At 48.1% G+C, this 25762-nt stretch overlaps 1 protein-coding gene across 1 annotated transcript; it reads left to right on the plus strand.

Moving 5' to 3' along the window:
* The first annotated feature begins 675 nt into the window (after positions 1 to 675).
* On the plus strand, positions 676 to 25762 carry LOC122673568 (sodium-dependent phosphate transport protein 2B-like). The gene is made up of 13 exons (XM_043871469.1): positions 676 to 769; positions 11774 to 11888; positions 11993 to 12127; positions 13050 to 13178; positions 14453 to 14596; positions 15770 to 15881; positions 17932 to 18127; positions 19012 to 19107; positions 19514 to 19634; positions 20820 to 20987; positions 22352 to 22468; positions 22565 to 22689; positions 24297 to 25762. The coding sequence occupies exons 1-13, from the start codon at positions 749 to 751 to the stop codon at positions 24909 to 24911; spliced, it is 2094 nt and encodes a 697-aa protein (XP_043727404.1). The 5' UTR covers positions 676 to 748; the 3' UTR covers positions 24912 to 25762.

Consider the following 25762-nt stretch of genomic DNA (forward strand, 5'->3'; position numbering starts at 1 on the left):
AAAAATAAATGAAAAAAAAAAAAGATACTGGAATGGGTTGCCATTTCCTCCTCCAGGGGATCTTCCCCACTCAGGGATCGAACCCAGGTCTCCTGCATTGTGGTCAGACCATTTGCTCTATGGTCTGAGGGACCAGGAAAGCCCTTCTGGGGGAAATGTTTGCTCCACACTTAATTGGGCTGTTACTGCGATCAGCGTCATGATGGGGTCTCCCTGGGACAGGTCTTCTCAAAGCCAGGATGGAGAAACATGTGGCCATACCAGGAATACAGGGCAGAGCAGAAGGGTCAAGTTTTGCCCAAGCTGGGACAGGCAGGTGGGAGGATCTGGTGGTGAGCAGCCCTGCGATTTTCTCAGCCTGTTGCAGACCCAGGGCTCCAGCTGGCCAAGTGTGTGACTGTCCAAGCTACCAGGACAGAAAGCATCTCCAAGCCTAAGACCAAACAATCCTGGCTTTGTTTTGGAAGGATTTGTCCCTGAGGTTCCAGTTGGCTTCTACTTAAGTCTCAACGTCACTGACATTTTTGGTCTCAGAGCAGCTAAACTAGAGGATTCAGGTTCTTGGGGAGGAGAAAGCTGGGGAAGACAAGGAGCTCCGCTAGGTCGCCCTGGCTGGGATCTTGGGGCCGGTGACAAGGCGGGGCTCAGGGCGCAAGGGCTGCCTGCCTACCCGGCGCGGGGGCCGCCGTCTGAGATCTCGCTCCCAAGCCCGGCCGCCTCTTTCCTCGGAGTAGCCGGCTAGGTCACGATGGCCTCATTAAACCGGCAGGTAGGCAGTGCCCCCGCGGCGGCAGCAGCAGGTGGTCCTGGAATGTGCGAGGGGCGTGATGACTGCAGCTGCCGCCGGCCTTTTTGCGCAACACCTTCCCTATATATACCAGAGCGCCGCATTCTACCTGGGTGCCTGCTCCGGTCCATTACCTGCAGAGAGAGCGCCAGTGAGTACCGCCGCTGGGGTCTGGGCGCTTCTTCCTCCCTCCTGCCTCTTGAAAGAAACTTAATTCACTTTTAATTTACCTAATTCTTTTAGATCTGCCTCGATCCTGTTCTCAAGGAACTTGGCTGACTTTGGGCTACAGAAGAGGGGAAAAGAACTTTCTCCACATTTTCAGAATTTTCTTTTTCTTCTTTATGTCGTTACTGTTGCTGTTATTTCAACTCCAGTGACTATCCTATTAGTAACAGCATACTTGGGGATTCTAAAATTAAAGATGTGGGGGGATTCCTACCACATAGGAATCAGGACAGCTAGGCTATCTTTTTGGTCACTAAGTAGCTGTGTGATCTGAGGCAGGTCCCTGTGAGCACCAAGGCCTCAGTTTTCCCCCCTCTTTCCCAGAAGGGAAACAGCAAGGTCTGTCCTTTCTGCTGTCTTCACTGCAAAAGTTCCAGGTTTGGGTGGCTGTCCACTGACGCAGCGCCTCCTGCAGCGTGACCCCCACATGCTGCTATTCCAGTTGCAGGGTTATTTACCCAAAGGGACTGCAAGGCACAGTCCTGGTCTGCTAGTCCCATCAGCGCAGGCGGCATCAGCAAAGGGCCCAGCCTTCTGCTTGTCTTGGGAGAACGGAGTCCCCAGTTTTCCAGTGTTTTTGGAGGTAGACGCAGCAGGGTGGGGGTCTAGGGAGATGTGGGCAAGGTGCCGTTGTGTTGGGGAGATCAAACATCTCCAGGTCAGGAAGAGGAAGGCATGTGGAATGGAGTGATTTCAGTCTTCAGATTCTCTGGGTAGCTGGCACTGAGGTTGTCTCTCCTATTCTCTTAGTGAAGAGGCAGCTTTCTCAAACTTGGTTTCATGGAGGCAGCTTGTGGATTGCATCACTTAGAATCCTCTCTTCCTCCCTATTTGGGTTCATCATGAGATCTGAGTTAACTCTGCTTGCCGCAGCCCTGTTGGACTTTTTCTCCATACCACTTTCCTCCTGGGCTGGAAGCCTCTAATCTGTTCTGTGTTGGGTATTACTTTTTTTTTCTTTTTTTTTCCTGTGTTGGGTATTCTTAAAAAAAGTTGTGCCTCATGGCAGTGACCATCATTTCAGACTGTTGAGCATGTTTGAATCTCTAGCCCCTGCCAGTCAGTTAGCTGATAATGATCTCTATTTTTGTAACTTTGGGAACTGGTGGCTAGAAGGGCATGCTTTGTAAAGGCTCAGTGTTAAACTAACCCCACCAAAATCCACCCTAAGTCAACCCAACTATTTCATTGATGAAGATTAATGAAGACAATAGCTTCTCAGGATCAGTGATTTGGAATAAACAATTCTTAGCCACCTTCCACCCTGCCTTTGTCCTGCCCTCCCCCCAGCTCCACCCTGGGAACAGAAAGGCAGTATCAGCAGGGAGTAATCAGGACATCCCAGCAGAATTAATTCTAGTGAATTTTAAAGATGCAAAAGTGTGCAGAAAGAAGGCGGCAAAAAGATGACAATGCATTTTAAGATGTTTCTCTTTTATAAATTAGCTCTTTTAACCCCCCCATACAATGAAAAAATAATATGGTTATAAGTTAATTATAGGATTTATTTTAAAGTAATTGCAAATTGGAAGTGCAGATGAGGGCAGGTGTGGTTTGGTTAAAAGGGTCATAGTTTAAAGTGATAGTGAATGTCTTTTTAAAATCCTATTAGTTCATACCTTCAAAAGCCTAAAAGCCATTCATCAGGTAAAAGTGAGCTGCTTTTGTCTCTCACACCTTCACCATTCTGTCCTCCAGGGCTTATTTTTGCGATGTTTAGAGGAAGTTGAAGGAAAGTAACCGCCATTCTCTTGGGAATTTTTGAATTCTTGGTCATTCTTTCAAAGTAGAAGAAAATGTATCTCAAGTATATTGAGACCACTGAAGTTAAAATACTCAAGTTTGAATTGTCTCTACAGGCTTGGTGTGACTTGAAGTGATTTATTTCTTTGTGCCTCAGTTTCCTTTCCTGTAGAATGGGGGATCGCATTGATACTAAGGTAACAAGTGTTAGTCGCTCAGTTGTGTCCAACTCTTTGTGACCCCATGGACTATAGCCCACCAGGCTCCCCTGTCCATGAAATTCTCCAGGCAAGACTACTGGAGTGGGTTGCCATTTCCTTTCCAGGGGATCTTCCCGACCCAGGGATCGAGCCCGGGTCTGCTACATTGCAGGCAGATTCTTTACTGTCTGAGCCACCTCAAGCAAATTGACAGGAATACATCAAGTGCTTGTAAGACTAAACAGATTAGTCTGTTAACAGGGCTTACTGCAGTGCCTGGCACAAAACCCCCTGGAAGAATTTGGCTGGCAGACACTGTCCGGCACGCTGGGGAATGGGGTCATCCCCCCTACGCTTGTGGAGGTCACAGCCCAGTGGGAAAACGCCTGTGTGCCTCGGTCTCTCAGCAGGACGATGCCCCTTGCCTCCTTCCTCCTCTCCCCACTTCTTCAGATGGCCTTGAGCTACTGCTGTTCTGAGCGGAGGTGGCCCAGAACAGGCCCTGGTTGGAGAGGCTCAGACAATGCAAAGCGTAGGGGTTGGGTGACTGCCAGCTGCCTTACCTTTCCCCACTGCCCAGGTCTTAGAAGGGCTGAGCAGGTTTGTTTTGGTTTCCCCCTTGGCCCTCAAGAGTTCCTCTTGGCATCCTATGCACATGTGGATGCAGGAAGTTGAGCCAAAAGAGTTATCAATACATCCAGCTCAATTGCAGGGAGGAGCCTGGGGTGGGGGCAAGGGAGCAGAAGTGTGGTCAGAGTCACTAATCTTGTGCCTGAGCAATAAAAAACATTTTCCTGGGTATTAGCACCAAATCGCCCAAAGGGATGACTTAATCCTTCTCTGCTTCTGGCAGGTATAGGAGAGCACAGCCCTGGGGGAAGGCGGGGAGAGGGAACAGCTGAATCAGAGGGAGGGGGATGGGAGAAAGCCTTTGGAGGGGACCACAAGCTCTAGGGACCCCTCTGAGTGCCAAAGTGCCTCCCAAGGGAATCGGCACTGGTGTCTGCCACACCCCTGGGAGCAGTGGCCTCAGGTTCAGTCTACATCTTCTGTCAGGCTCATTTACTGCCTATTCTCCTGCTCAGCTGAGCCTCCTGAATTTGGACATACGCCGAATCCAGGCCCCTTAGTATGCCTGAGCCTTTGTGTGGAGTCAGCAGCCTACCTTTAGAGTATCTTGACTGGCATTTCCAGCTGTCTGAATGGCTAGGTAAGACCGACCCTGCAGAGGTGTCAGTCAGCTAGCTATCCCAGACACCTCCAGAGCCCCACTGAGCCTGGACCCGAGGTAGGTGCCTCACTGCTCTGATGGGGCCTGGATGATATCTAAGTTCTTCCTCCGCCTGACACTTGGTGGAGTTCTGTGGAAAGGCCATCCAGCTTTGGAACCAGCAGTCCTGGCTTCATATTTAACCCTATCCTTGGGCTTCCCAGGTGGCGCTAGTGGTAAAGTACCTGCCTGCCAATGCAGGAGACATAATGCAGGTTTGATCCTTGGGTCAGGAAGGACCCCTGGAGGAGGTCACGGCAACCCGCTCCAGTATTTGTGTCTGGAGACTCGCAAGGACAGAAGAGCCTGGCGTGCTACAGTCCATGGGGTCGCAAAGAGTTGGACACAACTGAAGCAACTTAGCATGATCTTTGGAAAGCTGTGAGACTCTTAATTTCTCTGGGCCTGAGTTTCTTTGTAAACTGGATAGAAGACCTCTTTATCCTAAGATTGAATGAGGTCACAAATCATATAGAACACTCTCGCATCACAAAACAAACATTAGATCCTCTTTCTTATGTCCTTTGAATTCAGTGGCCACACAAATATTTACCGGGGTTCACTCAGCTGTGCACCTAGATGAAGAACTTATGGGCTGGGGCAAAGTGGAGTTGAGTCTATTTGTTGTTTGTGATGCAGTTCATTTCACAAAGTGCTGAGTGTTTACTCGGGGCCTCAACTACACTCATTAATCAGTTAGCCTAATAACAGCTCTTTAGGGAGGGAGACACATTGTCCATCATTTTGGAAAAGGTGAAACTGAGGCTCAGAGTCTCACACAGTAAGTGGCAGGGCTCTGCAGAGGCAGCCCTCCCCTGCCGATGGTTCTCTTTCCAGGCGGTTTGCCAGGCACTATGATGGCAGCAGACTGAACAGCTCCCTAGTCTCAGGGCTAATCGTGCTGCGTTTGCTCCAAGTCCCCCTTTACTCGGAATCTGCAGGGTCAGCCTGCTCAGAGCGCTGAGGCTTTGGTGACTGGGAAGGCAGTGGGAGTAGGGACTCTGTAGCCACCCTGCCAAGGGCGATGGTTGGGTACCTGGTGGCCTGCATTTCCCCACTTTCCAGGTGCTGAGAAGAACATCTTGAGCTGTGGGGTGGGGAGGACAGGGAGGGGCTGTCTGTCACTTCAGAATGCTCTGGGCTGGGTCAGATGTGCTGGCTGCCAGCCCCTCCGGGGGCAGTGGACCTTCGATACGTGGACCTGCACATTCTCTCCTTTACTCCAAGTGACTAGCGCCGTGACCCCTCCGTGAGTGATGGTGGAGTAGACGAGTGTACCAGACAGCGAAGTCAGTGGTCCCCAGGTGTCTGCCGGGTTTGGTTCCAGGACTTAGCACAGAACCTGAGATCTGCAGGGTCTCATGTTTAAAATAGTGTAATTGCATATAGCCAATGCGATCCTCCCATATACTTTAAATCATCTCTAGATAGAGGGTTTATAGTACCTAACAGTGTAAATGCTATGTAAATAGTTGTAAAGACAAAGTAAATGCTAGGGAAATAGTTGCCTGTGTGCTTCAAATTCAGCTTTTGCTTTTTGGAACTTCCTGGAATAATTTTTTGCCCTGAATGTTTTCCATCCCTGGTTGGCTGAAACTGCAGATGCAGAAGCCAAGGACAAGGAGGACTACTGAACTGGATGTAGGAAAATGCTTTATCAGGAATGTGTCTGGAAAGGGGATTTGGGCGAGGGACAGATGGCTGATCTTAGAGTAGGGGAAGCAAGATTTCTAGGAAAAAAGAGTAGGGACTTCCATTAGAAAGTTGCCTTTGCTTCTCGGTGATGCTGATTAATAAGAAATGAGGACCCAGAGAGGAATGAAGCCAGCACAGGCCTCACACAGAGGAAGGATTCAAGGCACCCTAGTTTGTTGAATCCCTGGGGTCATATGCTACTCTCTCTTCTGTCCAGTTCAGTGGAAATGAGTGTCTGCCTATTCCATTGCTTGTATTATTGTGAATTACTTGTATTTCGGACCATGGAAGTGTCTGGTTCTGAATTCGCTAGATACTTTGTACACCCCTTAAAGAAAATGATTCTGATCAGTCAGAAATTTAGTCACTGGAAATAGTTTAAATAATAACACCTTACTGCTGATGAGAATTTCCCAAGCCAGGCTGCTATGACATCCAGATTGTAGCTTCTTGAGACAGCTGCTCCATCCAACAGATCTTGGCCAAATGGGCTGCCTATAGTGATGAGGAGCAAGCACTCATCATAAGATTCAGGGATGACTTGTTTCCTGGTCATGATCAGTGTGGATCTAAGGTGTTCCTTAGGTAAACCCTGGATGTTGACTTCTCCATCCAGAGATGTCTAGCACCTACCACCCCACACTTGATCATCACAATAATCCCTCATAGGGTTAATCAAGTGTACATCATTTAACAGTAATAATGTAAGTCATTTAACATTCCCTTGCTCCACATGTGTGTTAAAGTAGTGTTCCATGAAGATATGTCTTTGTCCCAACCAAGGATATGTTTGATCAGGGCCACAACCTCCCTGACAGGTAGAGCTGTGTTTAAAAACTGGCTCCGTCACTCACCTACTGGGTGACTTTGAAAAAGTTGCTGGGATGTCTTGGAATCGCAGGGTTTTCCCATTTGCAAATGACAATGTTCCTGATGAAATGTGTACCTTGGCTCAGTGGTAAAGAATCCGTCTGCAAAGCAGGTGACCCAGTCGATCCCTGGATCAGGAAGATCCCCTGGAGGAGGGCATGGCAACCCACTCTGGTATTCTTGCCTGGAGAGTCCCAGGACAGAGGAGACTGGGGGCTACAGCCCGTAGGATCGCAGATCGGACACGCCTGAAGCCCCTGAGCACAGCGCAGCGCGGTGTTCACGCCTTTTCTGCCTAAAGATTTGAGTGGTGTGTGTGTCAAGCAGTGGCAGAGCTCCTGGCACCTGTCACTCTTTAAAATGGAGTTGTTATTATCAGAAATCAAGTACAGATACCACGGTGGTGTGTGATGGAGTTTCAGATGAGTCACATAGGTAGGACACATGCTTAGAGAAGGGCACGACTAGAGGCCTGGGGAACCCAGGCAGAGGAGGGAGAGAGGGCTTGGGTTGCGCCTAAAGAGGTAGAGAGAAAGGTGGGGGGAGGGTCTTCTATTTGGGGGGAATGCCTGGGCAGAAGCAGGGGAGAGGGTTCAGGGTCCCAGTTTTAGGCTGGTGTGACCAAGGCCAGGGATCATTTGGGGAGCAGTAAGCCATAAAGAGATGAGTACACACGATCACAGCTGTGTCTTGGGTAAGTTAAGCTGTAGAGAGAGGCTGGGCCCAAACCAGTTCAACAGGCTGCTGTGTCCCTCTAGGCAGGAGGTACAGAGGCTCAGCATGGGGAGGTGGCCCCAAGGAACCAGACGCCAGGAACCAAGTTGCTCCCAGGTAAAATGCACGGTCCTGGTGCTGGCTGGGTTTGGGAGCTGTCAGAGATGACTTGGAGATCCTCGGCTGATGATGACAGGAGTCACATAAACAGCAAAGCTCCACCAAGGGGAACTTTGGGAATGATGGGGAAATGAGTTGGATTTAAGTTAAGGTGACGTCTAAATGCTGACAGATGTAAATGGTCCGTGAACAGTGTAGATAGGTAGTTTGGATGCAGGCTAAGTGCTTTTGTACAAATATCTGGGGTGGGAGATGCTTGGAGACTGTGGGAGACTCCCTGGAATCTTTTTTTTTTTTTTAATTTATTTATTTTTGGCCGTGTTGGGTCTCTGTTGCTGCGTGGGCTTTTCTCTGGCTGTGGCGAGCTGGCGTTACTCTCTAGGTGCGGTGTGCAGGCTTCATTGCAGTGGCTTGTCTTGTTGCAGAGCATGGGTTCTAGGTGCCCAGACTTCAGTAGTCGTGGCTCCCAGGCTTCGTAGCTCTAAGGCACGTGGGATCTTCCTGGACCAGGGATTGAACTCACAGTCTCTCGCTCTGGCAGGTGGAGAAGGCACCCTGCCTGGATTCTGTGTGCAGAAAGTGGGATGCTGACTTCCACTGGAGTGTGGAAGCATCTTTTCCGTTTGTCTAGATTTGGGCCTTTAATCAGATAGATATGACTTTTGATGTTATTAATGCATGACTCACTCCTTCTAGGAGAGTTCCAGGCCATCTAGTCATTGAGAGGCAAGCATGTGGACTCTGGAGTCAAAGAAACTCTCAAATCATGTCTGTGACCTTGGGCCAAGTGACTTCATCTGTCTGGGTGCTCTGGTTTTCTCATCTATAAAATGGGAACCACACTAACCCCTTACAGAGTTGATGAGAGGAGTTAAGAGGATCAATTTATTGAACAGATTACTGTACAGAAAATAAGTCATTGAAGCTGCCTAGTAACCCAGTGGTTTATAAACATAAACTACATTCCTATGTATGGGAAATGGAGGCACAGAGCAGTGACTTGCTCAAAGTCACAGTGTATCTGGGGCAGAGCTGGGGTTTGGTTCAAAACCTCTGTGCTATATAATACCTAGCCTAGAGCCAGCCCTGTGTTTTCTTTTTAACCTCAGAGCCATTTCAAACCCACATTTCAGATGTGGCAGCCTTGAGCTGAGGTTGAAGTTCTCCTAGGTCAACCTTGGTCTCTCCTCCCCAGCCACCCAGCTTCACCCCACTACCCCTGCCCAGGCCCAGCCTTGTAGCTGCCTCTCAGCACACCCCGGATGGCGCCCCGTCAGCAGGCCTGGAAAGCAGTGGGCTTTGCCCCACCCAGGGTGGTCAGCTGTACTGCAGGGGCCTGGACGGAATCTCACCTGGGTCCAAGGCTCTGCCGTGGGGGGCCTTAGGCAAGTCACAGGTCTCCCTGTAGCTGAGTTTTTCTTTTTCTTTTTTTAATTGGGTATAATTGCTTTGGGAGCTTCCCTGATGGCTTAGTAGTAAAGAATCTGCCTGCCAGTGCAGGAGAGTCAGGAGATATGAGTTCGATCCCTGGGTTGAGAAATCCCCTGGAGGAGGAAATGGCAACTGACTCCAGTATTTTTGCCTGGACAATTCCATCGACAGAGGAGCCTGGCAGGCTACAATCCATGGGGTCACAAAGAGTCGGACACGACTCTTTGCACAAATGCACATGCACATGTTTTCCCATGTTGTGTTCGCCTCTGCTGCACAACAAGTGAATCTGCTATTTGTACACACACGTCCCCTCTGTCTTGGACCTCCTCCCCCACCCCATCCCCCCCCCCCGCCCAGGTCACCACAGAGACTGCGCTGAGCTCCCTGTTCTATAAAGCAGGTTCTTCATCTTGGATGCCATATAATGGCAGAATAACAACACTTCTCCGAATGGGCGGTGGTGAGGTTGAGCACAGCTATTGGCTCTTGCTGGCTAGGCAGGTCCCAGCATCCTGTTCGGAAAGCACACGAAGCCTAGGTGCCAGGCCTGGCACTGGGTGCTCGTGAAGCTGAAGTGAAAGAGCTGGTCTGTGCCTTCCTGGAAGCCGGTGACGGCAGGATGTTGGCTTTGATCACAGAAGTATGTGCCATGCTCTGTAGTCACACAGGGAAAGTTCCTTGGGCCAAACAAATGCATGAAATCCTCTCATGATGGGAACTCACAGAATCAGCTTCTGTCACCTCCTGGCTTTAGCAGTATGAGTGACAGGAACCATACAAGTGCTCCTGAATCACCTAACTTCTGTGAGTTTGGGGATGGGGCTGCATCTCTGAAGAAAATAAAAATCGCAAACAATCCTGCCACCCCTTGTGTCCCTCATGGAACATTTCTGGATCCTTTCGTGATCATGCTGTGAATGGGACATAAATATGCCTTCTATTCACAATTTATCTAGAGCATTTTCCTGAGTTTCTATTTAGTTTGTTTTGCTGGTTCTTTATAATGGCATGCTCTTTGCTGCGTGGATGAACCATAGTTAATACATTAGTTTCCCGGGTTTTATTTTTCAGCCTGTAAGTAAGAGTGCATTTTGGTTTGCATCACATTCCTCCGTCAGTGTTTACTGGGCCTCATCAATGTCCCAGGCAGAGCTGTAGACCTTGAGGATGTAGTTATCAGCAAGACAAAGGCCCCCTTTTTGGTAGAGGTTACATTCTGACAGGCGGTAATGATTTCTGTTCAAGAAAAATGGGAAAGGAAACAGACCCAGGTTCTGGGAAACCCTCTCCAAAGAGGTGATCAGAGCAAGGCAGTACTTTCGATTTTCTGAGAGAAACAAAAAAAAATGTCCCTAGATTTTTAATTCCTATGGGTGAAATTACTGGGTCAGAGATGTATGAAATATGTGTGGAGTTTAGACATTTACCAACTTCTTTCCAGAACTTTGGCAATGCTCATTTCACTGGATTGCCTCCAGAATCATACGTCATACTTAAATTTTTATTTTTTTGCTAATGTGATACTTGAAACTTACCTCAATGTTTTGCAATCTTGGGTTGTTAATGGAGCCGAACTCTTACTTTGTAATAAGTGTTTGAACCACTTGTACTTCCTCTTCTGTGAATTGTTCATTCCAGTCCTTTGGGTTGCGTTGTCTGACGTGTGTGTTAGGACAACAAGTGCAAGTAGTCGATGTCCTGGATGTAGGGAGCCAGGTTTCCTCTCCACGGAGCTGAGAAAGGCCTTGTTGAGAAAATGGGTTGTGAGGAAGTCTCTATCAGAGGCTGGGAAGAATGTGGTTCCAACAAAGGGTTGTTAATCCAGGCAGCATACCCTAGTAATCATTGCTACTATTTACCAGGCACTTTCTGGACATAGGACTTCCCAGGTGGCTCAGATGGTAAAGTGTCTGTCTACAATGTGGGAGACCCAGGGAAGATTCCCTGGAGAAGGAAATGGCAGCCCACTCCAGTACTATTGCCTGGAAAATCCCATGGACAAAGGAGCCCGGTAGGCTGCAGTCCATGGGGTAGCAAAGAGTTGGACACGACTGAGCAATTCTACTTTCTGGACATAACCATTAATCTCATAATCCTACAAAGCAGGAAGCATTGTCTCCATTTAATAGATGGCTCAGAGGCCTAAAGGGACTCCCCTAAACACACACCCACGGATAAGGGGCACCTGTGGGCCTTGAACCAGGTCTACTATATCGTGCTTCTCATAGAGGACCCAGCGGCAGGTAAAGCAGGTAGAGTGTATACGAGCATGAACACAGACCATAAGTCCAGTAGGTGAGGTCTGTAGCAGATCTGCAGGTGAGCTGGTCCTTTCATGAGAAGCAGATGGGGTGCACATTGGATGATCGTGAGGGCTTAGCGGGACCACGAGTTGATGAAGATGAATGGCTTCGTATTCCCTTTCTGACTAAAGGAGAGAGTCACGACAGACCAAGACAGACAGAGCAACCAGAAGAGGCTCAGCTGGTGTATGGATTTGAGGCTAGGATGGGAACATAGGAAACAGTGGTTTAGTTTAGTGACAGCCTGGGTGAGTGAGGGAGGGAGGCCCCCAGGGGCATGAAATACGGTGCTTGAGGGTCCACACATAGGACATACAAGCATGAATCTTTGCAACCACTGTCTCTTCTTGTGGAAACTGAATGGGCTTCCTTTCAGCGGCTGCTTCTTTAAGCTGTTTTCCTATCACAGACCATGGCTGCTTGGCCTGAGTTGGAAAATGCCCAGCCTACCTCGGAGAAATACACTGTAAAGGCCGATGGTGAGCAGTCTGCCAAGCCTGAGAAAGGCAAGGAGACTGAAAAAGGTAAGTGCCCCCCCTCCAGCCCTGGGCTGGCCCCCTTGGGAAGGCCCCAGGAGACCCGGGCCTGGTTCCTCATTCCTCATGGCCTTCTCTACTTGTCCGGGCAGATGACACCGGTGCCCCTATCACCAAGATAGAACTTGCGCCGTCTCATTCCACTGCGGCACTGATCGAGGAGCCCACCGAGGTGGAAGACCCCTGGGACCTGCCCGAGCTTAAGGACACGGGGATCAAGTGGTCAGGTAAATGAGGGCAGCTGAGGCAGGCGGGAGGGGACTGTCCGTTGGCAAGAGACTGAGATCACGACTTTACGGTGTCACCTTGGGTCATCTTCCCTTCAATTGTTCAAGCAACAGTCCTGGCTTTAAGAGTCAAGCCTCCTGTGATGACTGGGAGATCTTTGATCCTTTCATTCATTCATTCAACAAATGAACCAGGTTATAAACGGACCAGATCCTGTGCAGCAGGAAATGGACGAGGCCCCATCTCTGAGACACCTGGGGGTTGGGGAAGAGGGGTCCCCAGACCTCAATGTGGGCATCAGAGATTATAGAAGGCAGTCTACATAGACAAAACAGCAGAGATGCAAGCAGATGCCGCACTTCTGTTCCAAGCAGTAAGATCAGTCTGCAGGTCAGGTAGAAGAGGGATGTGAGAACCACTTTAAAAGTGAGTGGAGAAAAAAAAAAAAAAAAGTGAGTGGAGAAAACGACAGCCGAGGATGTAGGCTTCCAGGACCTACGAGGGTCCAGACCCTCCCCAGATGGAGGCTGTGATTGCTACCTTGCAGCCACTTTGTTGAAAATATTCTGCCTGGTTCTGAAGGTGCTTAGAAAAGCCTTTATCTCTGACCTTGCATTTAGCAGGGTCAAGTGCTCTTAAGTGGCTCATCAGTGACACTGCTCTTGCCCCTGTGAGCCTCAGACCTCACCAACCCCCTCCTCCCAAGAGCCCAATCCTTTTCACCACATTTCACCACAGGTTTCAACTGAATGGACTCCAGTGGTAATTACTTTGAAAACTACAGCCAGCCATGAATGCATCCCATTGCTCGGTCTTGCTAGATTTAAGACTGTAGCTGCCTGGCTAGGAGGGGAGTTGGGGGAGTCTGAGCTCGTTGTCAAACTTCTCAGTGTTTCAGCCATGCCTTTTCCCCTCCTCCAGAGAGAGACACCAAAGGGAAGATTCTCTGCGTCTTCCAAGGGATTGGGAAATTTATTTTACTTCTGGTGTTTCTCTACTTCTTCGTGTGCTCCTTGGATGTCCTGAGCAGCGCCTTCCAGCTGGTTGGAGGTATGGATGGAAGACGTCAAAGGTCCAGGGTAGGGGTTTTGGTTTCTGTGAATTTATTTCAGAAAGTCACAACTCAGCAAGCCCCATGCAGTTGCAGTCTACCTGAGTGTTCTAGAATGGAAGTCAGCTGAGATCATCTGAGGTCATGCCCCATTTCACAGAAGAGAAAACCGATGCCCATGAGAGGGTTATGATAGGCTGGCTGAAGTGGCTTAGGCCAGGCCAGAGCCAATGCCAAGGGCAAGCGGTCAGCTCCTTGTGTTTGTCTGCGATCCCCGGACAGGAAGCTGTTTGACCTAAAGGCTTATGTGAGGGTTTCTGGCTGTCTTGGGGCCTCCACACCTCAGGGCACCATTGACTAAGAGTGTTCTTAGTCTAAAGCAACTACTCAAACTCAAAGTTGGTCCTTTGCTGGAGAAGGACAGGGGTCCCTTGTTGGGGGATCTGCTTTCACTGCAGTTGCCTAAACACCTCCCAGGACTGAGCATGGAAATGAGGGGTGAGGGGACCCAGAAGTGAAATGACTGTATGCTTGGTCACCTGCCTATCCCCGATGGGCAACAGTAGTAAGAGCCAGCCCTCGAAGTGCCTACTGACGTAGGGGCATTGTCTTAAACATTCCTTCCCAAAGTCCTTCCCACTTACAGAGGAGTGGGCCAAGGCTCTAGAAGGTTGTACCCAGCACTGAGTTTCACAGCCCGTAATTGGCCTAGTGGGATTCAAACTGAGATCTGGTGACATGGAAGACCGTAGGTTTCTGCATCCCTTGGTTCTGTTCTTGAGAACTCATCTCTGTGGTCTAGGAGAGCTGGGGGAGTGTGAGGGACAGACTGACTTGCTGAATGCCACTCTGGTCTGCCCCTATCCCACACAGCATCAGCAAGGGGCCTTGCTGTCTCTCAGACAAAGGCATTCCACTCCCCAGTCTCAGTCTTCTTTTAAACATTAACTGGGGGGATGGATTGATGGTCTCAGAGCACACTCTCAAGTGATGTTCCTAGTGTTCAGTTATAGACTGGGGCTAGGGGCTTGAATCGAAGGGGTTGGATAGAGAAGAACGAGAAGATCTACATGGATAAATCTCGTGAGTTGGGAATACATCCCTGACCAGAATGAGGCCATCAAGAGATGCACTGGCATTCATCAAACGAAGTACAGAGCTGAGGCCAGATTCGTGATCAAAGATGACTAGAGGAGGGCTTGCTGATGAACGTGGTTGAAGTCGCTCAGCGCCCACCTAACACCCATCACATGGCTATGGGTTTGTTTTTCAGGAAAGGTAGCCGGGAAATTCTTCAACAACAACTCCATCATGTCCAACCCATTGGCGGGGATGGTGATTGGGGTTCTGGTGACGGTCCTGGTGCAGAGTTCCAGCACCTCCACGTCCATTGTCGTCAGCATGGTGGCCTCCTCATGTGAGTCCAGGAACCTGAGGGCCCAGACGCATTTCAGGCATTTCCCTGTTCAGCTGGGGAGGCTGGGATTTACTCTGAATATGTCCAGGCTTGTTGCCATTACTTTCCTAACTTGTGCAGTTATGATGTGCTCTGCTTAGACAGTGTGCATCCTCCTGTTTCCCTTCCCAAGGCTAAGCCTTAAATTGGCCCCAACACTTGAAGGCTCAGTTCTGAATTCTCTAGAACTATTTTGTCTAGTCTAGTAGCCACTAAACTACATGTGGCTGTTTCATTTAACCTTGAATTCAGCTGATGAGCTGTAAGAGCTGTATTTCAAAGGATCACATGTAGCTAATGGCTGCCATATTGAACCACATAAATTTAGAACATGTCCATCATTGCTCTCAGGGCTAAGAATAAAACCTCATGTAATCACATCACATGTTGGCCTTGAGGTATCTGTGCTTGGGGACCTGACACTACAAACCTGAACCCACTCAATGTTTGCCCTGGATATGGTGAGATAGACCCTCTGAGGGGAGCCACTTTGAACTGGTTAATTTTCAACCCAAACCAGTATTTTTATCTAAAATTAAGTAGAACAACTTTTTGAGGACCAAATTAGAAAAATATTCATTGCTTCTGCAAAATACTTTTCTACTTGTATAACTTATACTTTTTAATAATTCTTAATACCTTTATAACATTTACTTTTATATAAGTACTTTTAAGCTTTTATACATTAGAACATATGGCAATGTATTAATTTTGTGGGAAAAAGATATTGCCATAAATTTTCCATAATAAATACACAAGTCCTTATACATTGTTTCCTGGTCTTCCTTAAGCTACCCTGCCATCTGGAATGGGGGGACAGAGGGATTTAAAATGGAACTTTTAAACTGAAACTTTTAAACAGGAGAGTTTTATGTAGTCTCTGAATTCCCTGCAATTAAGTGCTGAAATTTTTTATTTTAATCTTTTTTGGCATATGTGCCTATTTCTATAGTGAGATACCCAAATTTTTTTCAGATTCACAGTGAGGTCAGACCCTACAGAGATTAAAACCTAGTGCTTTAGGGAATTACCAGCTTGAATGAGGTCAGTTTGCCTTGGGCCACATCGGGAACACAGCCAAGATGCCTTCCTCAACTTTACTAACTTGCTAGCTTCCTCTTTTCCACCCTTCAGTGCTGCCCGTGCGTGCTGCCATCCCCATTGTCATGGGGGCCAACATCGGGACTTCAATTACCAACACCCTCGTGGCGCTCATGCAAGCAGGAGATCGGAAAGAGTTCAGAAGGTAGGAGGCTTGGCCACCTCGGTCAGCCTTGGCCACCACCAGGCCCATATAGGGGTTGGTCGAGTTTTCCTAACTGTTGTTAGGAGAGTATGTTTGTTATCCCTGGACCTCTTAGAAGTAGCTACAGTGGAGTAGGGCTGGAGGCTCAGATCACATACTTATCAGGTGGTTACTCAGCTCCCTGATCTGCAGAGCTTGGATAACAGTATCTATCAACCTCCATGTTGCCTAAAGAAATTAACACAATCATATAGATAAATACTTAGCAAGGTGCCTGGCACCTAGTCAGGGCTGCCTGACTACAAGTTTTAGCTAGAAGCTTGACCTGTGGCATAGTTAAAACAAGGCCAGTTAGAATAGCATTTACTATCTCACTTGGAAATAATTCTGACTTCCTAAAGCGTCCATTAAACACAATGCCCAGCCTCTCTTCTGACTGGTTATGGGTTTTTCCAGAGCTTATTAAAATAGTGAAACAGTCCCCATCCAACACAGCCAAAAACACCAATTTGCAAAGGTACAATGCATCCCCAATGATCACAGCAGCATTATTTAGAATTGCCAGGATATGGAAGCAACCTAAGTGTCTGAAATAAGTCATACGGGGAAAGACAAAAATTGTATGCTATCACTGATATCTAGAATCTAAAAAATACAGCAAACTAATAAATAAAACAAGAAAGAAGCAGACTTGCAGATTGGGGAACAAACTAGTGGTTACCATCCAGGAAACAAAAGGGGGATGAGCAAGATAGAAGTAGGGAAGTAAGAGGTACAAACTATTAGGTATAAAATACACTACAGGACATAGAGCCAATATTTTCTAATAAATGGAATAAAACCTTTTAAAATTGTGAGTCACCGTATTGAACACCTGTAGCTTATATAATATTGTACACCAACTATACTGCAACTGTCACATCAGACAGATGACATTAAACAGGCTGCTGGGGGTGGTCAGCAAACACCATGCCTCGTCCATGGGTGAACTGGCAGGCACCAGATGTCCTCAGAGCCGTTCATTTTCTGTCAACGATAGCTGAACTCCTGGTCCATGATAAAATGTTCTGAGGTCTATATTATAATACCTATCACCCAGGGTGTTTGCTAATTTGATCTTAAGAAACTGAGTAGACTTTTCTATGCACCATTTTATTAATATAGAAGCACAAATAGGTTAAGTAACTTCGCTGAGGAGTATAGCTGGGACTCGATCCAGGTTTTCTTATTGGAAATTCTGGGTTCTTTTCACTGTTACACTGATTTTTACCTCTGGATGTATAAACATGAAAGTTTTTACACATGGACTATAATTGATCTAGCTCACCCCTTTTGGAGATAATTTAAATAGATTGCTTTCAATAACATCTTTGGAGATGTGTATTATTCTTTTCTGATAATTTTTTCCTCGATAGATTCCTGAAACAACAACAACTATATCAAACACCTATAAGGCTTTTTAACAGTTTTCCAAACTACAAAGAAATATTTGTAACACTTTGAGTCAGCAGTGTATGAAAATGTCTTAAATCACCCTCTGCCGGAAGCATAAGTAAAAATTTGTACTTGCAAACAAATTGCAAATTTATAAAGGAAGATTGTGTTCAGTATGCACAATTCAGAAGCAATCTTGATGAAGTTTTTTCAAACAGCCACTTGCTGCATTAATAACTGCAGCCAAAATAACCTCTATTGATAGTTCCCTTCCACCACGCAGAGCAAACTGTCCACTGTCTGATCTGGTAGGAAAGGCACTGCAAGGCAGTAGGAGATGAGATTCCTGGGCCCAGCACTATGCAGTGATCTTCAATTCCTGTGTTTGCTGGTCCTCAGTTTCTCCATCTGATGAATGGCGGGGGCAGGGGGTAGTATTAATACCACTCACTTTGGGGATTGCTGTAAGAAGAAAAGTGATATTGCATACCTATATACATATAGGTAGGTGACACCTGTCAGTGACGACCTGTAAGTCACCTGCAAGTGATGACCTGCCTAGGTGGTACCCAGCCACTCGATGACCGATCTGTCTCGGGGTGGGGTTCTCCTGCAGGGCCTTTGCGGGGGCCACCGTCCACGACTTCTTCAACTGGCTCTCCGTGCTGGTGCTCTTGCCTCTGGAGGCCGCCACCGGTTACCTGGAGCGCCTGACCAACTTCGTAGTGGAGAGCTTCCACTTCAAGAATGGAGAGGAAGCCCCAGAACTTCTGAAAGTTATCACAGATCCCTTCACAAAGCTCATTATCCAGGTAACCTGGCTTCCTGCATAGAGGGAAAAGGGATGGAAGAGATGGATGAGGGTCTGTAATCACTGCCCTTTAGCTGCCACTGAAAAAAACCAAGGGAGGCAGAACTTCAGGAACACCAGATGGGATAGAGTTTTGTTCAGTTGTTCAGTCGTGTCAGACTTTGTGACTCCATGGACTGCAGCACACCAGGCTTCCCTGTCCTTCACTATCTCCTGGAGTTTGCTCAAATTCATGTTTGTTGAGTTGGTGATGCTATCTAACCATCTCATCCTCTGCCATCCACTTCTCCTGGAGAAATTGGTATTTATTATCTCTGTGACTTTAGCACACTTGGATCATCTGCGTGGGAGTGGTGGGTGGTAGTGAGCACTTCTCGAGAATCAAAGACTCTGCATTGGACAATTCGTTCCCACCTTTGACCTTGGCACCCCTGGGCTCACTGATTAAAGTCACATCCTACTCACAGCCAGAGAAAAGAGTTTACTGCCTTTCCTCACATCTTATCCCTCTGCTCACCAGGGTCTGTCCATATTGTTGAAATAAATGGAAGAAGGCTTTGTAGATGTTGCCTTGGAGAAGGGGCCAGCTTGGACCTTGCTCGTTCACTCTTACCTTCATTTTTTTTTTCTCTTATTTGATTATCCAATGAATATTCTACTGCATGCTTCCTAGATACACGTCCATTGTTCATACCAGTCCTTCATTTATTGAGCACTCACTGACATCAAGGTGCTATGCTCCACCCTGAGAGTGCAGATAGGGTGAGTCCCAGCTCACCGCTGCAATCTGGTTCACATCCTCAGAGCCCCTCCTAACAGCTTAACATCTGTCCCACAGCGGTTTTGACAATGGGCTAACTCTCTTCTGTCCATTGTTTTCCTCAGCTGGATAAAAGTATTCTCAACCAAATTGCAATGAATGATAAGTCGGTCCAAAACAAAAGTTTGATCAAGATTTGGTGCAAAACTTTTACTAACATGGTAAGTTTCTCAGAATATTGCTGGCTGAGTTAGCCCTTTTGTCTGTACTGGATAAAGTAAGATTTTGCCTTCAGATTGGGCATATAAAAGGACGGGAGAAAGAAAAATCAAGGATTCCTGAAAAGTCAAATCTAGACAGTGAGAATCCTTAAGTCCTTGAATTCTAGATGGACAAACATGCTGTAGGACAGACAGGACCAGCCCACATCATGGACACGTTATTGCTGGCTAATTATGTTCATGTCTCCTGGCCTATCTCTGGCTGCCACCTTGCTTCCATTTATAGAGGGATTTGTGAAAGCAGTGTACCACACTTAAGGAGTTTCTCTGATGCCCCAAATTTCCCTCCATTCCCCAACCAGAGGGTTGTAGACGATGCATAGTATTTCTCATGTTTGCCACTCAGACTGAGAGAAATGTCACCGTCCCCTCGCCTGAGAACTGCACCTCCCCTTCCCTCTGTTGGACGGATGGTTTGTACACCTGGACCATCAAGAACGTGACCTACAAGGAGAACATTGCCAAGTGTGAGTGGAACTCACAGAGCATCAGCCATTGGGACAGGCTGTCTGGGGTGATGGTGATTTCCTATCTGTGTGGAGCCCCAGTGAGTGAGGCAAAGAAGGGCAGTGAGAGTCACTGAACACCAATCCTACATGGGACAGTGAGCTGTGAGCTTTCACGGCAGAAGAAACTAAGGCTTGGGGACCGGGGGGCAGGCTAAAGGTCCCCCTGTAAGGGGAAGAGCTAGGACCTGGAACTCAGTTCTTCTGGCCATTTCAGACCAATTCAGAACTCATCAACAGATTCCAAAGCACTCTCTCCATGGGCATTGGTATTTCTTTGGCAGTAACTGTAGGGAGATGACAGACTGATTTGAAGGTGGTGTGGGGCATATACACAGCAGATACCATCACCCTTGAGTCAGGAGTCCCTGTTGTACAGTAGGCCCCGTTTGAGGCACTGGGGCTATAGCACTGAAGAAAGCGGTGAGCTGACGGCTCCAATTGGAACAGTGATGCTCCATTTCTTTAAGAAACTATACTGTTGCCTCTGGACTCTTTTATGGCCCTGATGCTATTTCTTCTAATTATTTATTCCTTATCTGCCCATTTGCATATCTCTGCATCTCCTCCTCTCCATCCATCCCCACATTAATTCTGAGCCATATACCTTACTACTCCAGTTGTGGTTTACCTCACAGAATCATGTGAATGTATCACCTCTTCTATTGTAGCTGCTGTACATCCAATAAAATAACTATGTTTTTTCTGGAATCAACATGGGGACACACAGGGATTTAAAAAAAGAAAAAAACACAAGCAGTTTTATAATTAACAATTGCTACCACTCTGATTTTCCCTTCCTGCCCCAACTTGCTCCTTGAATACTTGTAGGTATCCTCATTATCATGAGTAAAACACGGAATGGGATTTAGAGGCAGAAGAATGGAGCTGGAAGCCTGAGTCTGCCCCTGAATTTTACTACATCTTCACCCTCATGAGATCCCATTGGCCTAAACATAACCTCAGGGTTATACTTAGCTGCAAGGGAAGCTTGAAAGAGTGGTCTTAATTCTGGGCTGCCCTGTGTCAAGCTGACAACCAAGATTCTGTTCCTTTGAGAGAGAAGGATGTTGGGGAATCAATAACAATCTGTGGCCGCCAGAGGCTCCATGCCCTCCTAACAAGGGCTGTCTATGGTCTCTCCAGGCCGGCACATCTTCGTGAATTTGAACCTCTCAGATGCTATTGTTGGCACCATCCTGCTGGTAACCTCCCTGCTGATCCTCTGTACCTGCCTGATCCTAATCGTCAAGCTCTTGGGCTCTGTGCTCAGGGGGCAGGTGGCTACTGTCATCAAGAAGACAATCAACACTGGTAAGCTTGCCGCCTCTCATTCTGGACCTTCTAGGGGTGGTGTCACTGTGCCCCTCCCCTAGAGGGGAGCTCCTGTTGATTCTCTTCTAGCAACAGCCTCCACATGGAGTTTCTGTCTTGGCTTGAGAAGCTGTGAAAGTTACAATGCCACTTGCCCTCGAAATCCTCCTTAGTGTTTTGAGTGGAGCCTGGGAAGCACTTGTTTGCAAGGTCTGGAGAAAGAGCTAGCTTAAGTTCAAATTGCTGTGAATTAGGCCTTCCTTCCTGCCAGGTTCCCTGTTTGCCCAGGACTTACTGAGTCCATGAGAATCCCTTAGGTAATAAAGGGTAGCAGAAGTCTACTGTGACCCTTACTTCCCTTCAGCTCTTGGGAAGAACATGTGGTTCTGGATAAATACATCAGCGTTTTGAAATAGCCAGTGAGACTCTATTGCTGAGAATGGCATCCTGGCCAATGAAAACATACCCCATGAACTCTGCCTGTGAAATGGGGCTGAGGATGTCTACCTCCCAAGGTTGTCGTGAGGGTGAGCTGAGTGACTCTTCTCTGGGTGCTTTTTGCTATGCGGGGCATGGTCCTGGACTGGTGGTGCCAAGAACAGGGTTCCTGGGGCTTCCAAGCTGCTTCACATCCTCAGTGCCCCTTTAAGTGGAAACAAAAGTGGAGGGTATGCAGGACTGGGAGACCAAGAGAGCAGGAAAGCTAGAGTCTCAATGCTCAGAGTGCTTTGCTGTTATTTGGGTGACATCTTGGTCCAACCACTGTAACAAATTCTCATAGACTGGATGGTTTAAACAACAGAAATTTGTTTCACACAGTCTTGGAGACTGGGAGGTCTAAGGTCAGGGTGCCAGCACAGTTGGGTTCTGGTGAGAACCCACTTTCTGGTTTACAGATGGCTGTCTTTTCACCATGTCCTCAGGTGGACAAGCTCTCCCTTCTAAAAGGGCACTAATCCACTCCTGAGGACTCCAACCTCATGACCTAGCCATCTCTCAAAGGCCTCACTTCCCAATACAATCACATTAGGGATTAGGGTTTTAACACATGGATTCGGGGTGGGGGAAATGACACAGACATTCCATGCATAACAGATGGGTTCAGCATTCGAAACTCCAGTGAATATGTGATTTTGTCTTGGCAACACATCATTGCTTCCACCACTCGAATATGCAAGGTGAAAGAATGCTAAAAAATCCAATTTGCAGCTTCTGACTTCTGTGTGGGTATGGAGAGGAGTTTACACAACCTAAACCTCTGGCCCAGTTGTGTTGCCTGGGCCCTAGGGAGATGCCAGCTGGGCCTCCCAACCCATGCCTCCTCCAGAAGGATTGTGATGCATCTCTTATCCTCTGTCTTCCAGATTTCCCTTACCCCTTTGGCTGGGTGACTGGCTACCTGGCCATCCTTGTGGGGGCAGGTATGACCTTCATCGTTCAGAGCAGCTCTGTGTTCACGTCTGCTATGACCCCACTGATCGGTGAGTTTCTCCCCCGGGTCTCCTTCTGTCTTTCATTACCATCTCCTGCCATCCTCTGGGGCTGATGTCACGGGCTTTGTATTTTCATCCCCCCAGGCATCGGTGTGATATCCGTTGAAAGAGCATATCCACTAACGCTAGGTGCCAACATCGGCACCACCACCACCGCCATCTTGGCCGCCTTAGCCAGCCCAGGCAATACTTTGAAGAGCTCACTCCAGGTAAGGAAATGCTTCACGGGACAGGGGCTCTGGGAGGGATCCAAACCCATCCATGGTCTTGTAAGCACATGGTTTCTAAACAAGAAACCAAGTCAAGCTTTTCTCTGTTGTGTCCAAAACTGTGAGGTGGAGATACCTCAGGGAGACAGATTTGAGAACAACCAAAGGCACCTGATCCCTAGAGTGGTAGTCAGGCTCCTGTCACCAGAGGTTGTTTAAACAAAGGTGAGGTGGCTGTTTTGCTGGAGGAGGAAATGGTATTCCAGAAACATAGATACCACTTCCTGTCTCCTTGCCCTCCTCTTGGCAAAGTCTGCCTGAACAATGAGAGGTCACTTGTGTCCTAAGCCTTGCGTTGAGAAGAATCAGGAAGATCTGCCTTGCCTGGATCAGCTAGATGACCTTGGGCAAGATGACCTTTGATGTCTGAATCACTGTCCCCCATTTACACACCCAGTGCCCTTAGACAGGTGACCTAACCTTTGAGCATCAATTCCCTCATCTGAAAAATGGGAACCATAATCTCTAGCTCACTAGGATTATTTTAAAGATCTGATGAGGCTCTCTCTAAAGCCATGCTGTGAATAGAAGTATAGAATGAATATAGAATATGTGAATCACTCATGAAATCTGAAACTTTTAGTACCACAGTTTTAGGAGTCAAAAAGGAACAGGGAGATTAATTTTAAATGTGTTTGATTGAACCATTATCATTTCAACCTATAACTGATATTAAAAATATTTTATATTCCTTTATTAAAATGAATTTATTAATCCATTTATTAATTTGCTTTTGGCTGCACTGGGTCTTTGTTGCTGCACATGGGCTTTATCTAGTTGCAGTGAGTGGGAGCTATCTTTGTTGCCTTGAGTGGGCTTCCCGTTGTGGTAGCTTCCCTTGTGGAGCATGGGCTCTAGAGCACAGCCTCAGTAATTGTTGTGCACAGGCTTGCTTAGTTGCTCCATAGCATGTGGAATCTTCCTGGACCAGGGATCGAACTCATGTCTGCTGCATTGGCCGGTGGATTCTTAACCACTGGACTACCAGGAAAGTCATTTACAACTTTTTTGGACTGTCTTGGAAATCCAGTAGATATTTTACACTTATGCCACATCTCAGTGGATAGTGACTAATGTATCGGATAGGGCTGGTCCAAAGCCCCTAACATCATGCTCCGAGCCTGATGGGAACACATAGGAAAGTACAAAGTGTGTGGCCCCTGGAGCCAGGCTATCTGGGTTTGAATCCCATCTCCCATCTGTGTGACTTGAGGAAAATCACTTAACCTCATAGTGCTTCAATTTCTCAAAGTTCATTGTTAGATTTGGCCTAATGGACTCCAGGCCCTATAAACTAATGACCTGTGTTTCAGGTGGTCACTTCCCTTGCCTTCCCCTCTCCCAACCTTGCCCGTCCCCCGTCCCCACGGCCTCTCCGCAACACTCACGAAGAAACGTATTAGGCCCCCAGCTAATGTAATCCCTCCGACTCTGGGCTGAGTACAAAGGTGAGGAAGACCCATGACTCCACTTCTAGATGACGCTCTCTTCTCTCCGATGCCGCCGTGCGGCAGACCGGTTCACCTCTCCAACCTCTTGCTTTTCAGATTGCCCTGTGCCACTTTTTCTTCAACATCTCAGGCATCATTCTGTGGTACCCAATCCCGTTCACTCGCCTGCCCATCTTCCTGGCCAAACGGCTGGGCAGCATCTCAGCTAAGTACCGCTGGTTCGCCATCGTCTACTTGGTCGTCTTCTTCTTCCTGATCCCTCTGGCGGTGTTTGGCCTCTCCCTGATTGGCTGGCCGGTGCTGGTGGGCGTGGCTTCGCCCAGCGTCCTTGTGATCTTACTGGTGCTGGTCCTCAAGATCCTGCAGTCCTTCTGCCCTGGCGCCTTGCCCCAGAAGCTCCGAAGCTGGGCCTTCCTGCCCGTGTGGATGCGCTCCCTGGAGCCCTGGGACAAGCTCATCTCCTCCCTCACCAGCTGCTTCCAGAGGCGCTGCTGCTGCTGCTGCCGCATCTGCTGTGAGCTGTGTGGCTGCTGCCAGTGCTGCCGCTGCAGCAAGTGCTGCGAAGACCTGGAGGAGGTGAAGGACGAGCCCGTCAAGGCCCCTGAGGCATTCGATAACTTGGCCATGGACAAAGAGGCCTGGGATGGGGTCACCAAGTCTGAGGTGGATGCCTCAGGCACCAAAACCATTTCCAGCGTCACAGCCTTGTAGGTAGGGGCTGCCCGGAGGCGGGAGGAGGGCCCCATAGTCCACACGCTCTCCCTCCCTCCTGGCTCTTCCTCCATTTCAGGGGAATTCCTTCCCCACTGAGAAATGACATCCATCCCAGCTCTCATTCCCTTGGCCCAGTGTATCAAGCCCACACAGTAGTTCCATCCCAGCCCCATGCTCCCTGGGCCTTCGAGGCTCGGGAAGGGGCAAAACAACACTGAAAGAGCATTAGTGAAACCCGGCCAGAGAGATGATCACAGTTGCCCCAGCACACAGCTGGGTTGGTCAATAAGCCTTTTTTCTCCCCTGACCATCCTCTTCCAAAGGAAAAGCCCCAAGGGAGGAATTTAAAGCAGGTTCTCAGAGGTGCATATTCAGTACACCTTTCTTTATTATGATCCAGCTCAGGCTTCTCTCTTTTACCAAAGACTGGCTTCAACCAAGAGTAGCCGCTCCCTTACAGTCCAAGGGCAGCCCAATCCAGGGGAAATGGTGTAATTGCCTGGGATTTGGAGAATACGTCGGTGTGGCCTTTTCCCCTTCTCAGGGCTCCTCACATCCCCTGGCAGGGTTTTCATAAGAGCAGTCCTGGCCCTGAGCTCTCAGGTGGAGGATGAGTGCTGGGAATTTGAGGGAATTTGAGGAACATTTGAGGGAGATGGTTCATCTCTGCCACAAGAGCCTTGGGTGCTTCTTAACCCAGCTAATTTAAAAACCAAATCAGCATATGTCCTGGCTAAAGCCTAGTGCTGATAAAAATCACCCCTGCTGAGTCTTCTGGAGTAAGATATGCCGGTTCCGAGTCCCCTCCACTCTGCCCCCTGAAGCATAAAGCACCTGAGCGTAGGACA

The sequence above is a fragment of the Cervus elaphus genome, chromosome 17 (genome assembly GCF_910594005.1).
Source record: "Cervus elaphus chromosome 17, mCerEla1.1, whole genome shotgun sequence".
NCBI classification, from domain to species: Eukaryota; Metazoa; Chordata; class Mammalia; order Artiodactyla; family Cervidae; genus Cervus; species Cervus elaphus.

Excerpts from the sequence above, each read along its gene's own strand:
- LOC122673568 (XM_043871469.1), top strand. The coding sequence starts at position 749 with ATGGCCTCATTAAACCGGCAG. Across the intron at positions 770-11,773 it reads TGGCCTCATTAAACCGGCAG|ACCATGGCTGCTTGGCCTGA; the intron begins GTAGGCAGTGCC and ends TTCCTATCACAG. Across the intron at positions 19,635-20,819 it reads CAAGGAGAACATTGCCAAGT|GCCGGCACATCTTCGTGAAT; the intron begins GTGAGTGGAACT and ends TGGTCTCTCCAG.